This window comes from Oncorhynchus masou, chromosome 11 (assembly GCF_036934945.1).
Source record: "Oncorhynchus masou masou isolate Uvic2021 chromosome 11, UVic_Omas_1.1, whole genome shotgun sequence".
NCBI classification, from domain to species: domain Eukaryota; kingdom Metazoa; phylum Chordata; class Actinopteri; order Salmoniformes; family Salmonidae; genus Oncorhynchus; species Oncorhynchus masou.
Window position 1 is genome coordinate 23162596 of NC_088222.1, and position 26168 is coordinate 23188763.

Genomic DNA, 26168 nt, shown 5'->3' on the forward strand with positions numbered 1-26168 from the left:
GCATTCTTTAAACTGGGGATAAACAATTGATTTGGGGTGACCGGTTGGATACAGCAGCGTTAAAAAAAAACAACAGGATCTCTGCTTAATATATGGTACAGTATTTTATTAAATCTATTAAATACTTGTAATTACCAAAATAAAAAGTTCAACATTCCAAAATACAAAGTTCCAGGATTCCATAGAGTGCTCATAGCTATAACTCATCCTACTTTGACATCATATAGCTGCCTACAAGTGACATCTGAGATATCGCAGCATTATTATAAACATACATGTAAACACAGTGACAGTGTTCGCTACCGTGTGCGATGTACAAATATTCATAAGGTTTTGAATCCCCTAGCAGGTAAGGACAAGAAATGCTCCAAAATAAAATGAGAACTTTAATGGGGAATGTCATGATCAGTGATCTCTCTGTTTTTGATTGGGGATTCATATTAATTTGATCAAATTAAGCGAATTTACATTTTGAAAAAAACGATTCAACCTCTTAAAATATCAAATGCTAATAAATTATATTACGACATCCAAAGCAAATGGAAAAATATATATTTATCAATAGCTTACATATCATATGCAATTATTTTACAGCAATAAGCTTTTTGTCTAACAATCTACAGGCATTAGTAGATACTTTTTTTTTCAATAGACATTTGAATAAATGTAATTTTATGAAAGAACAGAAGTTGTATTTGTATAAACAAATCAACTTAGACTGAGTTTATGCATTCTTTTCTTCTCTTGAAAATATATATTAAAAGACAAATCCACAACGTGATAAAAGATGTTTAAATATGAGCTCAGAACAGAGGAATTAGCACCTGTCACCTTCAAGAGGTGAACACTGAGCCAATGGACAACACACCTAGGAAAAGTAATGGAATGATATTGCTTAATTAAGCTAAGTAGCAGACACATTGTCAGTCATGCCAGACTTTAATAAAAGATACACCGACGAAGAGCATAGGGACGTAAAGCATGGGATGACCCAGCCACAGTGTATGGTATGTTACCACAGTAGACAGGAGCCTTCTCTAAATCAAACAAGATCATCAACATTAACATTAATCATAATGTGATATCACTTGTGACTGATTCAACACATGCAAGGAGAACATGGGTTGGACAGCCTTGAACTGAAGTCCCTATAACCCATAGCATGTGGCTCAAGAGCTTCCCTACAATTCAACCAATCACAGAGCTTGATGGTTTACATATTGATTGGGTTGGATGCTGCTCAAATCTACAATGCATGGTCTGAAGTGAGGAGTGACACTTGGCATAGAAACAGCGATCAGTAATGTAGTTGTGGTATGAAGTTTGGCACCGAAAACACCCTCCCCTGTGTATATGTGCGCGTGTGTGTGTATGTGTGTGTGTGTATATAGAATGGAACCGCACAGAGACATGCAGCCTGGTTGAGTTTCTCAGACGAGTTTCATAGACAGACATAGAAGTCTATTTTTTAATATTGCACATACTAAAGAACATTGAAGGAGATACGTATAGTATAGCCTGGTGTGGTATGAGTGTGTAAACCATATTGACTCTAACCCTGGGATATCATAATGATCTCCACCTTAATCACCTAATACCTACTCACCATGAAACATATCCAATTCAAGTATCCATGGGACCCAGGGCCAGACTACTGCATTTGGAACCCTGGGGCACCGACCTCAAGGCACTCCCCCCTCCTACACATTTTATCATGAGGCTAAGAGAATATGTTGCCGTTTTAAAGCTAATTTCCTGCAATTTTACACTATTTGCAATCTGACCCACAACACCCCAAAAATGTAATAATACAAATTTGGTTGAGGAAGGTCAGGGCCCTGGGGCACAAGCTCTGTGTCCCCGTTCGGTATACCGGCCCTGATGGGACCAATTCCGCTTCATGGTTTATTAAAAGTAAAAAACTAATTGACATGAAGCACTGTAAAATAAGATATTGGAGAGTTATTTGTGAAACAATTCAGTGTGTATCACACTAAAGACAGAAGGTCAGTGTCCTGGAGCCAGTGGAGGTCCAGACACGACAGAGCAATTTCCTGTGGGGCTCTTGTAGTTCTAGTAGCTGTAGTAAAAGTCAGGCTGTGTGAAGCTGTCTGCTCTGCATGTCATTTAGACTGGAGGATGTGCACATCTGCTGTAGCATTAAGTCCTTGGAAACTTGCAAAATCATTCACACTCCCTCAGGTTTTCAAGCATATGCACACACTACGTCACAGCTTCAATGTCCTTGGCTGACATGCACGCTCAAGGCAGAGTTAAGACTTGAAGACGTGCACGGCCCGCACCACGTACTGCCTGCAGATGGGGCACTCGCTCATCCTCATCCCACATTTGGTACAGGTGACCATGTGACCGCACTCGAGCAGCACACAGTCGATCACAGCGTCCATGCAGATGCGACATAGGTGGTCATCAGAGGCCAGCTGAGCCTTCACACTGTCTGTGGAGAAAAACAACACGAGAAAATAGTATTACTCCACGTAGCTAGCAGCCTGAGGATGGCTGTCTTCTCTAGGGTCATTCACATACTGTACATGATGACGTAGTGCCCAAATAGCCAGTTAAACAGCAGGATGAAGTGGTCTCTCTCAGAACAGCACATAGCATATTACTCAGGAGGGGTTATGGTTGGGATTGAATGGGAAATTAGACTTCAGCATGCATCAATATGGAGAGATGTATTTCAAGACAGTGATGGTTTTGCAGGTGGGATAGTGGTGGAGTTAGACATGCCTACCTTCCACTGCACCATTGCAGATAGGCGGAGGATATGACACCACTTCATTTACAGAAGGAAAGGAGCAGTGACAAAACAACCATTAGTGATTCTAATAGGATATATGCTCTTACTCCAATTCTTCATTCTCACATAGTATTAAAACAATTCCTGTACACAGTCATTTCCTATACACAGTCATTTCCTATACACAATTCCATTATAGTCATTTCCTGTACACAACTCAAATATGCAGTTGAAGTCAGAGGTTTACATACACCTTGGCCAAATACATTTAAACTCAGTTTTTCGCAATTCCTTTTAAACCTAGTAAAAATTCCCTGTCTTTGGTCAGTTCGGATCGCCACTTTATTTTAAGAATGTGAAACGTCAGAATAATAGTAGAGAGAATGATTTATTTCAGCTTTTATTTCTTTCATCACATTCCCAGTGGGTCAGAAGTTTACATATGTTCAATTAGTATTTGGTAGCATTGCCTTTAAATTGTTTAACTTGGGTCAAACGTTTTGGGTAGCCATCCACAAGCTTCCCACAATAAGTTTTGAGAATTTTGGCCCATTCTTCCTGACAGAGCTGGTGTAACTGAGTCAGGTTTGTAGGCCTCCTCGCTCGCACACGCCTTTTCAGTTCTTCCCACAAATTTTCTATATGATTGAGGTCAGGGCTTTGTAATGGCCACTCCAATACCTTGACTTTGTTGTCCTTAAGCCATTTTGCCACAACTTTGGAAGCATACTTGGGGTCATTGTCCACTTGGAAGACCCACTTGAGACCATGCTTTAATTTCCTGACTGATGTCTTGAGATGTTGCTTCAATATATCCACATAATTTTTAGTCCGTCCTGCAGCAAAGCACCCCCACAACATGATGCTGCCACCCCCGTGGTTCACGCTTGGGAAATTGTTCTTCGGCTTGCAAGCCTCCCCCTTTTTCCTCCAAACATAACGATGGTCATTTTGACCAAACAGTCCTATTTTTTGTTTCATCAGACCAGAGGACAGTTCTCCAAAAACGACGATCTTTGTCCCCATGTGCAGTTGCAAACCGTAGTCTGTCTTTTTATGGTAGTTTTGGAGCAGTGGTTCTTCCTTGCTGAGCAGCCTATCAGGTTGTGTCGACATAGGACTCGTTTTACTGTGGATATCGATACTTTTGTACCTGTTTCCTCCAGCATCTTCACAAGATCCTTTGCTGTTGTTCTGGGATTGATTTGCACTTTTCGCACCAAAGTACATTCATCTCTAGGAGACAGAACTCTTTTCCTTCCTGAGCGGTATGACGGCTGCGTGGTCCCATGGTGTTTATACTTGCGTATTATTGTTTGTACAGATAAACATGTTACCTTCAGGTGTTTGGAAATTGCTCCAAAGGAAGAACCATCCTTGTGGAGGTCTACGATCTTATTTCTGAGGTCTTGCTGATTTCTTTTGATTTTCCCATGATGTCAAGCAAAGAGACACTGAGTTTGAAGGTAGGCCTTGACATACATCAACAGGTACACCTCCAATTGTCTCAAATGATGTCAATTAGCCTCAGAAGCTTCTAAAGCCATGACATCATTTTCTGGAATTTTCCAAGCTGTTTAAAGGCACAGTCAAATTAGTGTATGTAAACTTCTGACCCACTGGAATTGTGAGACAATGAATTATAAGTGAAATAATCTGTCTGTAAGCAATTGTTGGAAAATTACTTGTGTCATGCACAAAGTGGATGTCCTAACCGACTTGCCAAAACTATAGTTTGTTAACAAGAAATTTGTGGAGTGGTTGAAAAACGAGTTTTAATGACCCCAACCTAATCGTATGTAAACTTCCAACTTCAACTGTATGTGCATCATGTAATATACAATGCAACCCAACAAAACAGTATTGAATGCCCTCACCTGCAGACATGCTGTTGATGTTGCTAACATTTTCCACTGGAAGAAAATACAGAAATACATATTTAATACTGTGTATCTGGACCTGTGAATAATACCAAATCAAAGAAAGATGTTTTAACTTGGACAATTTCTCTATTGTTCAAATTAGGTTTGAACTGGAGATTGATCATCTATGAAGGTCATTATCAGAAGGATCAGTAGTGTTCTAGTTAAGATTAGGTTGGCTGGTATAGGGGGACTAAAATGGTTCAACGTGGTGCTTACTGGACTTCCTGTTCTGTTCGTTCTCCCTGTAGAGCCGATGCACCCGCTCTATCAGCTCCCACTTCTCACAGCAGCCAGAGTAGTTGACAAAGTTACGGGCCAGAATCTCTTTGAGCTGCCGGACAGACAGGCTCTCAATGTCCCCTTCGTTGTCCAGGTCAGATAGAGAGGCCCGTATTCTCCTCTGTGTCACTGGACTGACCTACAAAGAGAAAAGAGGAGGCACTTCAGAAAACATGTTCAATACAAAGTTCAATTATGACTATGTTTGGTCACACCATGGTCATTGAGGTAATACAACTGACCAAGTGAATGCTCTCAAAAGAGTGGGTCAGTGATTTCTCTTTAGTTAAATACATGAAGTGGAGACTGAAAGGACAGAGGCAGCTCGAGGTAAAGGGCGGGTCGTCTCACCTCTATGATAGGTTCACTGGCAGGTTCCAGGTGAAGGAGTGGGATGGTCGGAGCTCCCCCATGCTCCTGGAAACACAACACAAAAGAGGATCAACAGCAGTTTAAGAAACAGTACTGGAGCAGATATGACAGTTTTGAAATACTTGTGTTGTCTGATGCTCCTCACCCTTTCTCCCACAAATCAGAACTTCTATAAAACACCACCAGAGGTGCTGTGATCACTTTTTTGATTCATATTAAACATCCATGGGAAATAAAAAAATAGTACAGTTTGCTATAATAATCATAAATCACATTCATATCTGATGTCTCTCTTCAAATGTCTGATAAGGAAATGAGGCATGTAGGCGTATCCTCCAGGAGTACGCGGAATGCCGTCGGGGGTCTGGAAAAGAGTACATTTAGTAAGGCCCATAGAGACACATACCAGCTCTATTGGCTGGTAGTACTGCTACTACCAGCAGTACTACACCTGCACCTGTCAACAACACAAGTTGTTCTGCTTCCACGAGCACATCCAATGCTAGGATCAGTAATTCTACATTTGTTGTTAGTCCAGCTAGCATGGACACTGACCGTTTTGAATCTGATGGAGCCTAAGAGCTACTGCAACCTTACCCGGGAAAGCATCGAACAACAGACAGGGACGTTGGACCATCGAAGAGGCACAAATATGATGAGAGCTACATTGATTTGGGGTTCACTTATATTGGGAGTAGTGCTTTTCCTAAGCCACAGTGTGTTATATGTGCAGAGGTACTATATGACAACTCAATTAAAAAATGTAGGCTGTGATTAAGAAGTTGGAGCTCTTCTCTCTCTGCATTAACAAGGACAACACACAGGTCTTTCCATCATTGTATGATTTTTTTGTGTGCAAATGAACTCAAGCTTACGGACAATGTCAAATGTAATTTAGCGAAGCACCTGAGTGAGTTGGGTGCACAATTACGCAGGTACTTTCACGAAATGGATGACACAAACAAACAGATGACAAACAACTGGATTCGTTATCCCTTTCATGCCCTGCCTCCAGTCCACTTACCGATATCTGAACAAGAGAGCCTCATCGTGAAAACTGCCAGATTTATGGATGAGGCTGCACTCAAGAGTATCCTGCCTTGGCAAATCGCGCTGTTAAGACACTGATGCCTTTTGCAACCACGTACCTACGTGAGAGTGGAATCTCGGCTCTCACTAGCATGACACCTAAATACAGGCACAGACTGGGTGTGGAAAATTATTTAGGACAGACTCTCTCCAATACAACCCAACATTGCAGAGTTATGTGCATCCTTTCAAGAATACCCTTCTCATTAACCTGTGGTGATTTATTTACAATTTTCGATGAACAAATAAGGTTTTATATGTAAGATGGTTAAATAAAAAGAAAAATTATTGATTATTATTATATTATTATTTTTGCCCTGGTCCTATAAGAGCTCTTTGTCACTTCCCACGAGCTGGGTTGTGACAAAAACTCACTCATTCTTATGTTTAAAAAATGTATCGTATAGTGTGTGTGGCAAGCTTACAATGATGGCAAAAAAACATTTGAGAGTGCGCTGACCCTGGTGATAGAGGGGGTATGCAGCTGGAGGTTGAATGTTTGAAGGGGTACGAGGCTATAAAAAGTTTGGGAACCACTGCTCTACAGGTACGATGTTACATTCAGTATTCAGCACCATTTGCTTCTTCTAATCGTAACAGATTGGTTAATTATTCCCTTTGAATATGTTAACTATATTTGGAGTTTGCCTGCAACCAGAATCTAATGGTCTTGGCGGGATGAATCTGATGAGAATGTTTACCTTGTGGCGTATTGACTTGCATTAACTCAGCCATTTATGTGCAATGAAGAGAGAACATAAAACAGCAACGATCATGAAGAGCCTACTCCTCCCCTCCTCTCTGTCTCCACCGGACCACAGCACAAAAAGCAATTAGCTAATGGTGCAGGGCTAATGCATTCTTCCGGTGTGACATCACGATGAGGGATGGGGGCTGAGTCTATAAGGGGTCGGGGGAGGCTGATGTTCCTGGGTGTATGTGCACACACATGCTCCCTACGTATTCCACTGGACCAATCAGCTGCAGGCTGCAAGCTTGTACCTGTGTTAATAATGCATCAGCAGACCTGTTTGTGGTGTGCTAGCCTCCCTAGCCCAGCTCTAGCAACTGACAACACCACAACTGCACTACCACCAGACACCAGCTATGCTCACAACCAGCCTAGAGCCCTACTCATTTTATCCTTTATGGATTACAATAGGAGTGGATGACTTTGATGTTTAGGCCAAAATGATCCCACGGACAGAGATGTGAGCAGCATTGTTGTGTTTCGCTCTCTCTTTTCAATTACAGCTGTGCCGTTGAGAGGAATCAGAAGCCAGCCTGAGCATTGTTACATAACCGACAGCATAACAGACCTAAAAAAGAGGGCTTCAGCTCTGGCTGTTGATGACTGGCTGCAGCTCCCAGGGCTGCACTGCTAGAGCAGCTGTCAGTCACGTGGACGTCAGATCACAGAAAAGAGTGAAATTGTGCAGTATGAAATATGAATGTAGCAGATGATCTGTGTGAGTGAACCTCTTCATTCATGTCAAACACAAAGCACCAGACTGTACCAAACTGGCTGCAAAGGACAGGGCTTGACTGCAATAAACTATACTGCAATTACTAGAATGCTTGTAAGCTTTTTATGCTCCTATATTTAGCCTAAATGGTTATCAAAGGGGTTACTTTCAGCAGGGTTGTGGACAATCATAACCCATTTACATCCCAGCACTAGAGATTTAGAGTAGCAATTGCTCGTTGTTGATTGTTATGCTTAGCTGTGACAACTCTACTTCACACTGACTAATATGTTTCCCACATCCATGCGATGTGCTTATCAAGCTTCACATTAATTAGCTTTGATACAAGGAGGACAGATGTCAAAAGAGCAGAGAAGATGGTAAACGAAGGGGGGCAGCTGTATGGGGAATGGGACTAGGTTGTGTTTGTGAGTGTGTGTGTGCATGCGTGTGTGTGTTATGTGTTTGTGTAGTCATACCTGGCTCTGAACGGTCCCTGAGCTGTCACTCCGGCTGAGAGGAGAGTCTCCTTGAGAGGCGGAGAGAGCCGACTGCTCCGAGGTGGAGAGAGACAACTGCTCTGAAGCAGAGCGGTGTGCGGCTGAGGGGGGCGAGGCGTGGAGGGAGTGGGGGAGCGAGTGCAGGCTGTCTGTGTCTGCATCCTCCTCCTCTTCTTCTTCTTCTTCTTCTTCTTCTTCTTCTTCTTCTTCTTCCTCCTCCTCCTCCTCATCTTCCTCTACACCTCCTTGTGTCAAGGTGTTTTCTCCAGCTTCCTGGTGGCAGAGCACCAGGTCCACCAGGTCTTCCTTCTCCCTGCAGGTGTCTGTAGGGATGTTGCGCAGCAGCAGGTACTGGCGCAGGTCCTTAACACGCAGCGCCATGAGCTGTGGTCTCTGGAAGGCCGTTCCGCGCAGGAGGTGGCAGGTGGTGCAGCAGCGGAGGCTCTCTTGCAGCACCGAGCACATGGCGCAGAAACTTTTCTTACAGTCCGAGCATATGTGCTGAGAGAAAGAGAGAGACAGAGAGAGATACAGCAATAGAGACTCACCACACACATTTAGAAGAGAGGCGATCCCATCAGCCAGTCATGTCCATTCCTCCTGATCAATTAATTAATAGATTTAATTAATTATTGGCATCATGGAGTCCTGGCTTTAGAACTCTTAATTACAACTAACGAGAGGGATCTGCCGAATCTACCAGACAACAGCTTTCCAATACAAGGACTCATTCCCTATGATGTCACTATGTCCTAGGAAAGAGATGAGTTTCCCCCATTTGGCACAGACAAGCTAAATAATACTATATGGAATATTCTCTAGCATTTACAAGCTTATCTCAGTTTACTGAGGAAACTCAGATGAATGGACTGACAGGCAGTCTGAATGGAGACAGAAAAAGTGGGATATGGCCAGAAATAATTTCCATATCATTACTGAGCATTGCAAATGAGCTGTGGACCAGAAAGAGGACATTCACACTCTGACAGGTCCATTTATCAATCGTCTGTGTTAGTTCCCCAGAACCTCTCCTTTCTTGACACAGATATCGAGCTGAGCCACACACACACACACACACACACACACACACACACACACACACACACACACACACACACACACACACACACACACACACACACACACACACACACACACACACACACACACACACACACACACACACACACACACACACACACACACACACACACACAGAATATATTCCGGGATTTAACCTCAACAGGTGTGAGCGGTCTGATAGAGCAATCTGAGCCTGGAAGTGCAAGAACGCTGAAGCCTCCAGGGGCTTCTATCGCTGTCCCAGCATGCTACACTGTCAGTCAATGCCTAGATACGCTCTGCCATTTACCTGTCTGCAGTCTAAGCTGATGCGCTGTTGTGACCAGTATGATTGAGTATTTCGTATGAGTATTTCATATGGAAGTTAGATTTATTAGTTTATAAGGGGCACAGTGTTCTTCCTCATCTTTTTACACACTATTGTCATTATCCTCATCACCACCTACCTTGCGCCTGAAGACGGAGAAGGCCAGTCCACAGGCCTTGCAGAGCTGACCTGCACTCCCTGAGCTGGTGGGGGGATATGTGGAGTACCCGGCGCTGGGCGCAAAGCGGAAGGGCCCCGTCCCGGCCCCAAACCCTGGCTGCTGCCCGCGCACCGTCCCTGTGCCCATCACCTCGTTCAGCAGCCCACAGCATGACGCCCACATGGACGATGCCCCCGCCTATGAAACAAACACACAAAGAATGCACGTCTGTTCTTTTTAAATTGATGTCTCCAAGTTTGAATGCATAGTTTGGAGTCCTATTATCCATCCCAGTAGGTTCATAAACCATATGCCTTTGGCAGTACTGAAATCATAGTAGCCTTCAATGTAATCAATACAGTGCCCCAATTTCACCTCCAACACTAGACTAGAGAAAAGTACAACTTTTGTTGTAGGTTGCATTGCTAAGGGAATGGTATCTCAGACTTCTCACATCATTTGTAATTTGTCCCTGAATCCCACAATGCCTCATTGTGACCTTCAGATTCTCAACCACCTCCCCCCTCTGATGAACTACCTTTGTTGCTCCTGAGTTCCGCTACAAAAAAAGCATTGAAGTATTATAATAAAGTCTCTGGGGTGTTCGCACATTAAAGAAATGTGTAGCAGTGCCTGACGGCAGCTGGCGTATTCAGAACATGGTCCTGTGAACAGTGTGGAGGTGCAGAGGTGGATGCTATACAGCCTATAGCTCTTCAGAGGAAGGAACTTAAGATCCAAATGGAACAGAGTGAAAGACACAAAAAAACAGTGAATGTGAACTGCAAATCAGGGCCGTGCACAGGGTGCAGGTGCTCAAAATGAAAAAAGGGCACCCATCTGCTATTTAGCTAGCTCTATATGTACGCTTGTTTATTCCATGTGTAACTCTGTGTCGTTTGTGTGTGTCACACTGCTTTGCTTTATCTTGGCCAGGTCGCAGTTGTAAATGAGAACTGAAAATGTAATATATATATATATATATATATATATATATATATATATATATATATATATATTTTTATTTTTTTTTTTCACTGGTTGTGATTTATCTTCAATGCTCTTAAATAATTTCTTAATATAATATTCATAAACTTTGAACTTATGATATATGACTGACTGGCTAGTGGATATTTTTAGTATATGGTAGTTAGCTAGAGTCTAATAGACTACATGTGTTGCTGCTACTGTTACAGGCTTTGTTTTTTCCATTTATATTTAGAGATTGGATGTTAGCGTGTGGGGCACACCGATTGGTGTCACCTCGTTAGTCAGTATGTGTTACACCTGCGCTGGTTTGTCATCTCATTAGTGGGAAGGTGTTTCACCTGTGCTGGGCCAGGTGCTATTTAAGAGCAGCTGGCCCAGGGTTTCTGTTGTCTTGAGAGCTGTGGAAGGTTAACGCCTTAAGTTGACCCCCCGTTCATTTGCTTTCTAGACAAAATCCTTTATCTGATCTTCTGGTTTAAGTTGTGTGCCACTTTTTCCTTGCATTCTCTTTCCTTGGTTTTTGTTACATTTCCTAGCAAGAAAACCAAAATTGTTCACTCAAACAGAAAAGGGGAACAACCAAAACGAAACAGGTGGAGTTTTAAGAGGGGTTCTGAAAAGCACTCATGGGGGTGTCCACTGAAAGCTGACTAGCAACAACTAGGACCTAAAAGACACCCACCAAATTTAAAAACATGGAAGAAACCAATAGGTGGAGCAAAACTGGGGAGATCAGATAAATAATTTTGATTTAGAAAACAAAAAATGGGGAGAGTCAAAGGTGTTAACCCTTCACCTCTTCCAAGACAACTGGAGCCCTCGGCCAGCCAATCTTAAAATAGCACCTGGGTCAGCACAGGTGAAACACATTCACACTAATGAGACGATAAACCAGCGCAGTTGTAATGCAAACCGCATACAAAAATATATATTCCACCACCCAAAGGGCAGTTGGGAGTGGGAGGACAAAGGTAGACCCCTATCTGTGAACGTGCCGGCTGCAAATACATTATTATGAGAACTCTTTGGGTCTGTTTGTGGGTGAAAATGGTCAAGCAATAGAGTGTAAACAGCCTGTCCTAATGAGCTATGCCCCAAATGGGATGCTGGGTTCAATCATTAAAGGTGCAATCCGCAGTTGAAACAATAACAAAGCAGCCTCCCACCCGTTTCAGCAAAAAGCTGAGGGATGGGGCTGAAGTAATGTAACCACTCTCAAATTTATAGACAGGGCTGTGGATGCAAGGCCTGACCCATCCATGATATCAAAATTAGAGTTTTAACCATGTTTTGAGGCTTTATAGCCCTCAAACTCAACTCTGGACCTCGAAGCCAATTCTACCGCAGTTTATCAATGTTTCTTTCTAATCAGGGACTGATTTAGGCCTGGGACACCAGGTGTATGCAATTAATTATCAGGCAGAACAGAAAACTAGCAGGCTCCGTACCTCATAGGGTAAGAGTTGAATAACCCTGCTTACATTTACTTTGTTAAAACCAGCTTATATTTTGCATTTTGATGGGGTACGACAGTTGAACGAAGCTCATGAGGCATTTATCAGTTATATTTTCCAAGAATCAATGTGTACATTATCACAAGTCCAAAAATGGATGTAGCAACTGCACATTGCCACTTTAAGTTTCTGTCCATTATATAATGAATGCCTGGTCACACACAACCCTACAGACATAAATCCCCTGATGAGAGTATGCTATGGCTCTCATTGAAAACATAATCTCTATGTTAAGACTTGTATGGTTACTGTGTGAGCAGTGGGGTAATTTAACAGATATAACAGCCTTATGACCTAGTAGAGAAGGTGCACTTAGTGATATTAATGTGGTCCTCCAAAAGAAGACCATACAATGGATGTGACATGTTTGCCTGATCAATGTTTACTGACTGCAAGACTGTCTACTCCAAGGCCTGAGACCCAAGATGGCATGATCCCTGGTGCAGCTCCTTGGAGCATATTGATGGGGGAAGAGAGCAGGAGGGCAGGGAGAGAAAATGTCTTCTGTTACAGGGCCTGGGGAATCAATAGCTGACATGAGCATACAGTATGTGGCTATGTCTGAGCTCAGTAAAGAATACAGTGAGCGTAGGCTATATTTTACAAGATGAGGCCGCTGCTGTCCACAAATACAGTTCAACTCAGCCATGACCTGCCACAACACACAGCCCTGCTCTATGATCTCACCTCTCTTCGCCTGCCTGCTTAGCCAGTCTGCAGTTATATAATCCAGGAGCTAAGTGCTATATGTGGAACTGACTGCACTGAGATGGACTTCCCAGAAATACAGTACAGCAATAAGTTGGTTGTGAAACAACATGAGATCATAAGAAAATGTCATCCTGGCAAATTTTTGAATGAAGGTCAAATGTCACAGTAGCTGATGTTTTTCTCAATACAATGTAGTCAATGGGAAAGATACATTTACATTTACATTTAAGTAATTTAGCAGACGCTCTTATCCAGAGCGACTTACAAATTGGTGAATTCACCTTCTGACATCAATGGAACAGCCACTTTACAATAGTGCATCTAAATCATTTAAGGGGGGGGGGGGGGGTGAGAAAGATTGGTTTATCCTATCCTAGGTATTCCTTGAAGAGGTGGGGTTTCAGGTGTCTCCGGAAGGTGGGTGTCGCAGGGTTGAGTTTTTCTCAATACATTGCAGGCAATGGAAATAGATGAGTGCCCTACTCATACATCCGACCAAGCATGCAATGGGGCATAAACCAGGCACACACAAAGAGTGGTAAAAGATCCACTGTGACTTAGATAATCCCCCTATCTTTGGACAGTTACTCAGTGGGCCATTACTACACCCTTTTGCTAGATTTAGCAGGAGGAGGCACAGTGATATGGCCATGAAATCACTCATATCTGGCACAGCGCCAAAGGAAGAGCTTTCCCCTGTCACCTCAATTAGCACCCAGTAAGCTCTGCAGGGAAGGACTGACAAAACATACAATAGATAACTGCAAACAAGAGTTACAGTAAAATGCACTACAGTGCCTTGCGAAAGTATTCGGCCCCCTTGAACTTTGCCACATTTTGCCACATTTCAGGCTTCAAACATAAAGATTTAAAACTGTATTTTTTTGTGAAGAATCAACAACAAGTGGGACACAATCATGAAGTGGAACGACATTTATTGGATATTTCAAACTTTTTTAACAAATCAAAAACTGAAAAATTGGGCGTGCAAAATTATTCAGCCCCTTTACTTTCAGTGCAGCAAACTCTCTCCAGAAGTTCAGTGAGGATCTCTGAATGATCCAATGTTGACCTAAATGACTAATGATGATAAATACAATCCACCTGTGTGTAATCAAGTCTCCGTATAAATGCACCTGCACTGTGATAGTCTCAGAGGTCCGTTAAAAGCGCAGAGAGCATCATGAAGAACAAGGAACACACCAGGCAGGTCCGAGATACTGTTGTGAAGAAGTTTAAAGCCAGATTTGGATACAAAAAGATTTCCCAAGCTTTAAACATCCCAAGGAGCACTGTGCAAGCGATAATATTGAAATGGAAGGAGTATCAGACCACTGCAAATCTACCAAGACCTGGCCGTCCCTCCAGCTCATACAAGGAGAAGACTGATCAGAGATGCAGCCAAGAGGCCCATGATCACTCTGGATGAACTGCAGAGATCTACAGCTGAGGTGGGAGACTCTGTCCATAGGACAACAATCAGTCGTATATTGCACAAATCTGGCCTTTATGGAAGAGTGGCAAGAAGAAAAACATTTCTTAAAGATATCCATAAAAAGTGTAATTTAAAGTTTGCCACAAGCCACCTGGGAGACACACCAAACATGTGGAAGAAGGTGCTCTGGTCAGATGAAACCAAAATTGAACTTTTTGGCAACAATGCAAAACGTTATGTTTGGCGTAAAAGCAACACAGCTCATCACCCTGAACCTACCATCCCCACTGTCAAACATGGTGGTGGCAGCATCATGGTTTGGGCCTGCTTTTCTTCAGCAGGGACAGGGAAGATGGTTAAAATTGATGGGAAGATGGATGGAGCCAAATACAGGACCATTCTGGAAGAATGATGGAGTCTGCAAAAGACCTGAGACTGGGACAGAGATTTGTCTTCCAACAAGACAATGATCCAAAACATAAAGCAAAATCTACAATGGAATGGTTCAAAATAAACATATCCAGGTGTTAGAATGGCCAAGTCAAAGTCCAGACCTGAATCCAATCGAGAATCTGTGGAAAGAACTGAAAACTGCTGTTCACAAATGCTCTCCATCCAACCTCACTGAGCTCAAGCTGTTTTGCAAGGAGGAATGGGACAAAAATGTCAGTCTCTCGATGTGCAAAACTGATAGAGACATACCCCAAGCGACTTACAGCTGTAATCGCAGCAAAAGGTGGCGCTACAAAGTATTAACTTAAGGGGGCTGAATAATTTTGCACGCCCAATTTTTCAGTTTTTGATTTGTTAAAAAAGTTTGAAATATCCAATAAATGTCGTTCCACTTCATGATTGTGTCCCACTTGTTGTTGATTCTTCAAAAAAAAATACAGTTTTATATCTTTATGTTTGAAGCCTGAAATGTGGCAAAAGGTCGCAAAGTTCAAGGGGGCCGAATACTTTCGCAAGGCACTGTATTTTGTTACCAATATATACACTTTTTTGAGCTTAATAATATCTAATCTACATGAAGATTAAATATTACGTATTACTATAGAATGCCTGGTTTTGGGCAGTTAAGGGGTTTAGGGCCCCTAACTTGCACTTGTCATATCAGACATTTTGACAGTGACGCAAACAGTCAATCTGCTTATGCGCTGGACCTGCTGAGGAGCGCGGTGGTTTTTAAAACGTTTTTGACCATTGATTTCTATTATTCCTTTTGGCAGAATATATGACAGTGTAAAGCCTTGTTTATACCAGGTGCTAACATGCATTCCTTGTCCTGATCTTGTCCACATTCTAATTGTGCCCACATTTTCAGAAATATCAAATCAAATTGTATTAGTCGCATGTGTCGAATACAACAGGTTACAGTGAAATGCTTACGAGCGCCTAACCAACAATGCAGTTGAAAAAAAATGTGAATAGGAAATAAAAGTAACAAGTAATTAAAGAGCAGCAGTAAAAAAACAATAGCGAGACTATATACAGGGGGGTACTGGTACAGAGTCAATGTCCGGGGGCACCGGTTAGTTGATGTAATATGTACATGTAGGTAGAGTTTCTAAAGTGACTATGTATAGATGATAACAACAGAGAGCAGCAGTGGTGTAAAAGAGAGGTTGGGTGGGCAATGCAAATAGTCTAGGTGGCAATTTGATTAGATGTTCAGGAGTGTTATGGCTTGGATGCTCTCAATGGTGCAGCTGTAGAACATCTTGAGGATCTAAGGATCCATGACAAATCTTTTCAGTCTCCTAAGGGAGAATAGGTGTTGTCGTGCCCTCTTCACAACTGTCTTGGTGTGCTTGGACCATGTCAGTTTGTTGGTGATGTGGACAACAAGGAACTTGAAGCTCTCAACCTGCTCCACTACAGTCCCATCGATGAGAGTGGGGGCGTGCTCTGTCCTCTTTTTCCTGTAGTCCACAATCATCTCATTTGTCTTGATCACATAGAGGGAGAGATTGTTGTCCAGGAACCACATGGGCAGGTCTCTGACCTGCTCCGTATAGGCTGTCTTGTTGTTGTCGGTGATCAAGCCTAACATTGTTGTGTCTTCGGCAAACTTGATGGTGTTGGAGTCACACCTGGCCATGCAGTCATGAGTGAAGAGGGAGTACAGGAGGGGACTGAGCACACACCCCTGAGGGGCCAAATGTATTGAGGATCATCATGGCGAATGTATTGTTACCTACCCTTACCACCTGGGGGTGGCCCATCAGGAAGTCCAGGATCCAGTTGCAGAGGGAGGTGTTTAGTCCCAGGGTCCTTAGCTTATTGATGAGCTTTGAGGGCACTATGGTGTTGAACACTGAGCTGTAGTCAATGAATAGCATTCTCACGTAGATGTTCCTTTTGTCCATGAGGGAAAGGGCGGTGTGGAGTGCAGTAGAGATTGCATCATCAGTTAGGGTGGTATGCAAATTGGAGAGGGTCTAGGGTTTCTGAGATAATGGTGTTGGGGTGAGCCATGACCAGCCTTTCAAAACACTTCATGGCTACAGGCGTGAGTGCTACGGGTTGGTAGCCATTTATGCAGGATTCCTTAGTGTTCTTGGGCACAGGGACGATGGTGGTCTGCTTGAAACATGTTGGTATTACAGACTCGGACAGGGAGAGGTTGAAAATGTCAGTGAAGACACTTACCAGTTGGTCAGCGCATGCTCGCAGTACACATTCTGGTAATCCGTCTGGCCCTGTTGACCTGTTTTAAAGGTCTTACTCACATCAGCTGCAGAGAGCATGATCAGTCTAACGGAACAGCTGGTGCTCTCATGCATGTTTCGGTGTTATTTGCCTCGAAGCGAGCATAGAGGTAGTTTAGCTCGTCTGGTAGGCTCCGATCTTAGTCCTGTATTAACGCTTTGCCTGTTTGATGGTTCATCGGGGGCATAGCGGGATTTCTTATAAGCTTCCGGGTTAGATTCCCGCTCCTTGAAAGCGGCAGCTCTAGCCTTTAGCTTAGTGCGAATGTTGCTTTTAATTCATGGCTTCTGGTTGTGGTATGTACGTATGGTCACTGTGGGGATGACGTCATCAATGCATTTATTGATGAAGCCAATGACTAATGTGGTGTACTCCTCAATGCCATCAGAGGAATCCCGGAACATATTCCAGCCTGTGCTAGCAAAACAGTCCTGTAGCTTAGCATCTGCTTCATCTGTCCACTTTTTTATTGATTTAGTCACTGGTGCTTCCTGCTTAAATGTTTACTTGTAAGCAGGAATCAGGAGGATAGAATTATGGTCAGATTTGTATGCGTCTCTGTGTGTGGAGTATAGGTGGTCCAGAGTTAGTTTTTTCCCCTCTGGTTGCACATTTAACATGCTGATAGAAATTTGGTAAGACGGAAGTTTCCCTGCATTAAAGTCCCCGGCTAGTAGGAGTGCCGCCTCTGGGTGAGCGTTTTCCTGTTTGCTTACAGCTCATTCAGTGCGGTCTTAGTGCCAGCATCAGTCTGTAGTAGTATGTAGACAGCTATAAAAATACAGATGAATAGTGCACGATATCTAGGGAAGTCTCTCGGTAGATAGTATGGTCTACAGCTTATCATGAGATACTCTACCTCAGATGAGCAAAACCTCGAGACTTCCCTAGATATCGTGCACCAGCTGTTATTTACAAAAATTTACAAAAATACATAGTCCGCCGCACCTTGTCTCACCAGACGCCGTTGTTCTATCCTGCCAATACAGTGTAGAACCAGCCAGCTGTATGTTTATAATTCAGTCGTTCAGCCACGACTCCGTGAAGCATAAGATATTACAATTTTGAATGTGCTGTTGGTAGTTTAATCGTCCGCGTAGGTCATTGATTTTATTTTCCAAAGTTTTCACATTTCCTATTTGAATGGAAGGAAGTGGGGGGTTAATTCGTCTGCCTATGAATTCTCAGAAGGCTGCCCACCCTCTGGACCCTTTTTCTACGCCTTCTCTTAACGCAAATTACACTGATCTGGGCCTGTTCCCGGGAAAGCAGTATATCATTCACGTCAGGCTCATCGGATTTGTGAAAGGAAAAAAAATATTCTGCCAGTCCGTGGTGAGTAATCCCAGTTCTGATGTCCAGAAGTTATTTATTTTCAGTCATAACAGACAGCAGCAGCAATTTTATGTACAAAATAAGTTTAAAAAAATAATTACAAACAACGCTAAGAAACAAACAAAAATAACCCAACTGGTTAGGAATATGTAAAACAGACATATTAATGTCATAAGTCTAGTGTCACCTGTCAATGATTTAAGTAGGCGGGATAATTATAATTTAAATGGTTTCACTGTCCAGATCCATTTACAGATATCCATACAAATACGTGCCGGACTACCTCCTGCGTTTTTTAATCTGAAACACCTGTCTGAAAATGTAAGCACAATCAGAATGTGGACAAGATCAGGACAATTAAAAAAGGTAAAAACAGGGCTTAAGACATTCCCTAAAGAACAAAGACCAGACAACATAGACAAACTGTGACAATAATTACAGATATTACTGTTGACACACCACATTAATTTTTAAAATATTTTTTTGCCATTAAGCAAACGCTCTTATCTAGAGGGAATTACAGGCACAATTAGGGTTAAGTGCCTTGCTCAAGGGCACACCAACAGATTTTCCTCCTAGTCGGCTGGGACTCAAACCCAACGCTTTTAACCGCTACCTACCTGTCACCCCACCAAAACAACAGACCCTGTCCCAGTGTCCCCAGCCTTCACTCTTCCAGCCATGACTCCAATACCATCATTAAGTTAGCAGGCAACGCGATGGTGGTAGGCCTGATCACGACAACATTGAGACTGCCTAATGGAAAGAGGTCAGAGACAACAACCTTTCCTACAACATCAGCAAGACAAAAGAGCTGATCGGGAACCACAGTAAACGGAGGGCCGAGCATGCCCCAATTCACATCGTCGGAGCTGTAGTGGATCAGGTCTAGAGCTTCAAGTACACCAACATAGTCATGAAGAGGGCATGACAACGCCTCTTCCCCCTCAGGATAATGAAAAAATTTGGCATGGGCCCTCAGATACTCAAAAAGTTCTACAGCTGCACCATTGAGAGCATCTTGACTGGCTACATCACCGCTTGGTATGGAAACTGCTTGGCATCCGACCATAAGGCGCAACAGAGGGTAGTGCATACAGCCCAATACATCACTGGGGCCGAGCTCCCTGCCACCCAGGACCTCTATATCAGGCGATGTCAGAGGTAAACTTGTCAAAGACTCCAGCCACCCGTCATAGACTGTTCCCTCCGCTACCACTTGGCAAGCGGTACCGGAGCACCAAGTCTGGGACCAAAGTCTCCAGGACAGCTTCTACCCCCAAGCCATAAGACTGCTGAACAGTTAATCAAATGGCTACCCATCCACACACACACACACTTTCACACTCTTCGTATACACTGCTGCTACTCTGTTTATTATCTATCCTGATGGCCTAGTCACTTTGACCCCTAACTACGTGACATTTACATATTACATCAATACCTCAACTATCTCATACTGCACATTGACTCGGTACGGGTACTCCTTTTATATAGCCTCGTTAATGTTATTTTAATTGTGTTACTATTTCCTTTATTTAGCTCATTTTTCTTACTTTTTAACTCTGCGTTGTTGGGAAAAGGTCGTAAGTAAGCATTTCACAGTAAATTCTAATCTTGTGATTTGATGATCAATTTAGTTTGATGATCCTCTCTTCCCTCCCTCTTCTCCACCCCATCATTTCCTCACTGGAGAGTATTGCTTCAGTAGCTTCAGGGGAAGATGCCATTCACATAGTGAAGCGTGCAGTCAGCTGGCAGCCTGCAATAGACTTCATCTCCATTGAGATCAGGAAGTAAAACTGACAGAAAAATCAAGCTGATTCAATCAATCTCTTGCTGCTTTTGTCACGGAAGGCACAGCAAATCACAATGTATGAATATATGCTGTTCAAAAGACTGCATTCAAACATGTCAATGATAACTGATGGAGCTTAGAAATTATGGTGCTTAGAAATTATGGCAAATGTCCTGTGCATCATACATTTGTACCTTTAAAGCCTTACCTTTGGGCTAGAAGAGGATAACTCCAACTAATAAGAAAAGAGCGATTTGGATTTTGGGTTGCAGGCAATAAAACCAAAACGATGTGTCTGCTCAGGAGATAATCCTGATATTAAAATATGACTGGCATATTTAATAACGACCGCCACGGAAACTGCTACCTTTCTGAGTCTATCACATTTAACTCCAACCCACCATAGCTCCTAATCTCAGAGTTCCAAATCCATTTTGGAATTCAGAACAGGGTCATGCCAGTCAAACTATCCTGAATTCTCTTGTGCAAATTCTCTCAAATTCTCAGTGAATTCTCTTGCAAAACAAAACAATATGCCCCAATGAGCAACAGTCCCCATAACTGACAATTCAGTGGAACATGTCGAATAACAGGATCCTTATGACAATGCAGTATCAATGAATTAGATGAAAAACATGTGGTACAACTGACTGCAACAAAAACGGTTCATGTGTGGTTCTAAACATATTACAGCCATCAACCTCCATTTCTCATGAGCTGAAAAGCTGCTTTTCAAAATAAACCAGATTAGTCAATACAACGTCACAGATATCTCTCTGGGGCAGATGATGGATTGTCATGATCAGACAGAAGACCAGATGACCTTTCACCTGCACTGAGACAACAAACTGATTTAGGCCCCCCACAATACATCACTATTCAAATACTAGGGAAGTGGATAAAGGAAAAGATTGAGTACTTGAGAATATGGATGTTACAAACATGTTTATGATAGACCTCTGAACCATCATAGCCAACTTAGTGTCTTCAGAAAGTATTCAGACCCCTTTTTCCACATTGTGTTACATTACAGCATTATTCTAAAATTCATTAAATAGTTTCCCCCCTCAATCTACACATAATACCAAATAATGACAAAGCAAAAACAGATTAAGAAATATAAAAAAAGAAAATATCACATTTACATAAGTATTCAGACCCTTTGCTCAGCACTTTGAAGCACCTTTGGCAGCGATTACAGCCTCAAGTATTTTTGTCTATGATGCTACAAGCTTGGCACACCTGTATTTGGGGAGTTTCTCCCATTCTTCTCTGCAGATCCTCTCAAAATCTGTCAGGTTGGATGAGGAGCGTCGCTGCACAGCTATTTTCAGGTCTCTCCAGAGATGTTAGATTGGGTTCAGGTCCAGGCTCTGGCTCTGGCTGGGCCACTCAAGGACATTCAGAGACTTGTCCCAAAGCCACTCCGGAATTGTCTTGGCTGTGTGCTTAGGGTCGTTGCCCTGTTGGAAGGTGAACCTTTGCCCCAGTCTCAGGTTCTGAGTGCTCGGAAGCAGGTTTTAAACAAAGATCTCTCTGTACTTTGCTCCGTTCATCTTTCCCTTGATCCTCATGAGTCTCCCAGTCCCTGCCACTGAAAGAAATCCACATAGCATGATGCTGCCACCACCATGTTTCACTGTAGGGATGGTGCCAGGTTTCCTCCAAACATGACGCTTGGCATTCAGGCCAAAGTGTTCAGTCTTGGTTTCACTAGACAATCTTGTTTCTCATGGTTTGAGAGTCCTTTAGGTGCTTTTGGCAAACTCAATGCCAGCTGTCATGTGTCTTTTAGTGAGGAGTGGCTTCCCTCTGGCCACTCTCCCATAAAGGCCTGATTGGTGGAGTGCTGCAGAGATGGTTGTCCTTCTGGAAGTTTGTTACATCTCCACAGAGGAACTCTAGAGCTCTGTCAGAATGACCATCGGGTTCTTGGTCACCTCGCTGACCAAGGCCCTTCTCCCCCGATTTCTCAGTTTGGCCGGACGGCCAGCTCTAGGAAGAGTCTTGGTGGTTCCAAACTTCTTCCATTTAAGAATGATGGAGGCCACTGTGTTCTTGGGGACATTCAATGTTGCATAAATGTTTTGGCACCCTTCCCCAGATCTGTGCTTCGACACAATCCTGTCTCAGAGCTCTACGGACAATTCCTTCAACTTCATGGCTTGTTTTTTTTTGCTCTGACATGCACTGTCAACTGTGGGACCTTCTATAGACATGTCTGTGCCTTGCCAGATCATGTCCAATCAATTGAATTCACCACAGGTGGATTCCAATCAAGTTGTAGAAACTTCAAGGATGATCAATGGAAACAGGATGCACCTGAGCTCAATTTCGAGTCTCATAGCAAAGGGTCTGAATACTTATGTAAATATGGTATTTCTGTTTTTTATTTGTAAGAAATTTGCAAAAAATGTGCAAAACCTGTTTTTTCTTTGTCATTATGGGTGGGTTGTGCTGGGTAGATTGATTAGGAAAATTGTGTTAATCCATTTTAGAATTAGGCTGTTATATAACAAAATGTGAAAAAAGTGAAGGGTTTCTGAATACTTTCCGAATGCACTTTATGTATTCACAAATGTCTGATATCAAATCAAATGTTATTGGTCACGTACACGTGTTTAGGAGATGTTATTGCGGGTGTAGCAAAATGCTTGTGTTTCTAGCTCCGACGGTGCAGTAATATCTAACAATTTTCACAACATATACCCAATACAGACAAATCTAAGTAAAGGAATGGAATTAGGAATTTATAAACATATGGACGAGCAATGTCAGAGCGGCATAGGCTAAGATACAATAGAATACAGTATATACATATGAGATGAGTAATGCAAAATATGTAAACATTATTAAAGTGATATGTTGTGATATGTTGACGTTGCATGGCACCTTGTGATACTATAGCGATTTGAAAGACTACTGCCTGCTGCACAACATAACATTGATATGCTGGATAGGAGCCAAACATTGCCAGTGGAAATAATTGCTCAATTTAGAAGATCTTATCTGTCGCCTACTCTAAACACTATTCTACACTGATACTCATTATTACAGTGTTGCAAGAAACAGGATTTAAGGGGTTAGGCTTTGTTAATTAAAATTAAGTAAACAACTTTCCATACATCGGATACTCACACTGAAAAAAATGCTAGGGGGTTATTTATCATAATCATCCATCCTCATCCTCCTCTTCAACAACATCACCATCCCTTACACGATGGTTGTTGTTATTGCCTGTTCTAGCACTCCTGGTCAGTGATTAGTGAGTCAAAATACTAGGGACGGGGTATTATCAATAGACCAGACATCTCAAAATATTCCATCACTCGTTGACTGCAGTATACTGATCTCATTATGGCAGATTAACGATGGGGGAAATGAATGGACATTGCACTGTGGTATAGTTCACTGCGAGGGAGATGCAAACTAGTGTCAGACTGAGGATCAGAAAGAGCTCGTGACTATCATCATTTAATGTATCCATGCCATTGTAAATAGAACGCAATATAAATATTTCAACCCTGGATAAAATATTCCAACCGGCAAAACACTAGTCACTCACCTTATACATGTATCCGTAAAATCAGAGTTTGCAACCCTTTAAAGCAAACAGACAAACAACAAAATTAATGCATTGTAATTGTATAACAATTAATAGGTTTGATTGGATGCCAAATTTATATTTTGTTACTATTTGTCGACGCACCGGATTTAAAAGTTGTAATATAGATCGATTGCAAGCCGGCTGTGCAAAATATCACAACATAGATATATTGACATTGCAGTAGGCCTACCATACCTTCATTCTGACTCCCGGTTGTGGAATTTGTTGTGTAATATTAGAATGATGACCATTGCAAGGACACAAGGAATCACACCATTACGTCTTCCTTTTCAGAAGCTCCCTGTGTACTTGTAGAATAGGCATAACGTAATGTACAAGTCACCCTCAACCAATCACGAAATAACCAGAGGTACGGTTATCTTTAGCAGCCAATCGCCTTTTCAATTGCCGCATAGTGGGCGTTTTGAGCTATGCGTAGGTACGCGCATGTCTTGATACGGGCAATCCGCCGTGCACTATCGATATTTAATTTAGATAATGTATATTTATGCAATACTGCTGCTGCAGCTTTTTTTTATTAAGATGTTGACTTCATTTTGTTGCGACAAGTTTTGGGGTGATATTTAAATTACTGCATAGTGCAGAGTTGAGTTGTAGCCCAGTAGGCTATGATGTAATCTTCGAACAAGCTGCCCATCCATCACTTCACTTCACTGCACTACAACTAATTATAGAGCCTAGCTACCTCTGAATGTTCATTTGATTAGCCTATGATTATCACAAAAAATAATACCTCTAATGGAAACAAATACAGTATCTACTATTTTTTGCATGATTTTCACCTGATGGCTTGAATATTTATTATTTCACTAAATACAGAATCAGAACATCTAAACTCTGAGATCAATATGATGCTATCCATCTGGCTCTACAAACTTCAAAGTGTGAGGGAAACAAACAAGTGTGCTTGTGTCAGGGTGATCAGAACTGCAAATGGCCCATAGGTCTGCAGATTGAGGGGGGAGACAGAGAGAGACTGAGTATACAAACTCATTTCTAATAATGAGTTGCACCCACTATTGCCCTCGAAAGTGTTCCACAGGGATGCTGGCCATGTTGACTACAATGCTTCCCAGTTGTGTCTAGTCACTGTAGCTGGATGTCCTTTGGGTGGTGGATCATTCTTAATACACATGGGAAACTGTTGAGAGTGAAAAACCAAACAGCGTTACAATTCTTGACATACTCAAACCATTATGGCACTTACTAACATACCTACTACCATTGAAGTGACATCAATAAGGGATAATAGCTTTCACCTGGATTCACCTGGTCAGTCTATGTAATCGAAAGAGCAGATGTTCCTAATGTTTTGTATACTGAGTGTATAACAGACTATGATGACATCACTAACAATGCAAATACTACTACATACACAGAACAGTACATATTTTGCAGTATAACCTACAAAAATCTACATTTTTCACATACTTTAGTAGAGGCAAAATATTTAGCCTCATGGGGAAATAGTTCGTCTTTCTGAATCAGTCTCTAGCCTGTCCAAAATATTAGGGACATTTGTACCACAAATGTATACTGCCATCAATGTATTACATAATAATAGGCCTACAGTACATCACACAGCCACCATCAGCGCAGTGTTGCCTGCAGTCTATTGCCTCCTGCTTATCAGTGCTTCCAGAGACATTTATTGCCACCTAATCACATTAAGTGATGGCAGTTGAGGCGAACAACGTGGCTTGTAAATGTTGCAGAATCCGGCAAACATTTGATTACAGGCTTGTTGATGATGAGGTGAATGGGATCAAATGACATTTAATACTGCAGTGTTGCCAATGGTTGGAGGTGGAAAAATCACTAGCATAGGCAAGGCCCCAACATTCCCCCTAACACACACACACACACACACACACACACACACACACACACACACACACACACACACACACACACACACACACACACACACACACACACACACACACACACACACACACACACACACACACACACACACACACACACACACACACACACACCTTATCCCCTCACTCTAACCTTAACCCTAGTCCATATCCACATCCTGATTCAACCATTACCCTAACCCTATCCTCATTCATCACCTTAACCCTACACTCAGTG

General features: G+C 42.4%; 1 protein-coding gene across 1 annotated transcript; it reads right to left on the reverse strand.

The window, feature by feature from the left end:
• Window positions 1–85: 85 nt before the first annotated feature.
• Window positions 86–24325, reverse strand: LOC135547935 (E3 ubiquitin-protein ligase RNF34-like). The gene is made up of 9 exons (XM_064977145.1): window positions 24240–24325; window positions 24003–24038; window positions 9922–10140; window positions 8372–8893; window positions 5317–5382; window positions 4903–5104; window positions 4639–4674; window positions 2756–2797; window positions 86–2458 (listed from the first exon to the last, which is right to left on the reverse strand). The coding sequence occupies exons 2-9, from the start codon at window positions 24009–24011 to the stop codon at window positions 2274–2276; spliced, it is 1281 nt and encodes a 426-aa protein (XP_064833217.1). The 5' UTR covers window positions 24012–24038; window positions 24240–24325; the 3' UTR covers window positions 86–2273.
• Window positions 24326–26168: the final 1843 nt, after the last annotated feature.

Bases quoted from the DNA above. Each gene is read 5' to 3' on its own strand.
- LOC135547935 (XM_064977145.1), bottom strand. The intron at 5,383-8,371 runs GTATGACTACAC...TTGTGTTTCCAG, and splicing joins CAGGGACCGTTCAGAGCCAG to GAGCATGGGGGAGCTCCGAC. The intron at 2,798-4,638 runs GTGAGGGCATTC...CTGTAAATGAAG, and splicing joins CATCAACAGCATGTCTGCAG to TGGTGTCATATCCTCCGCCT.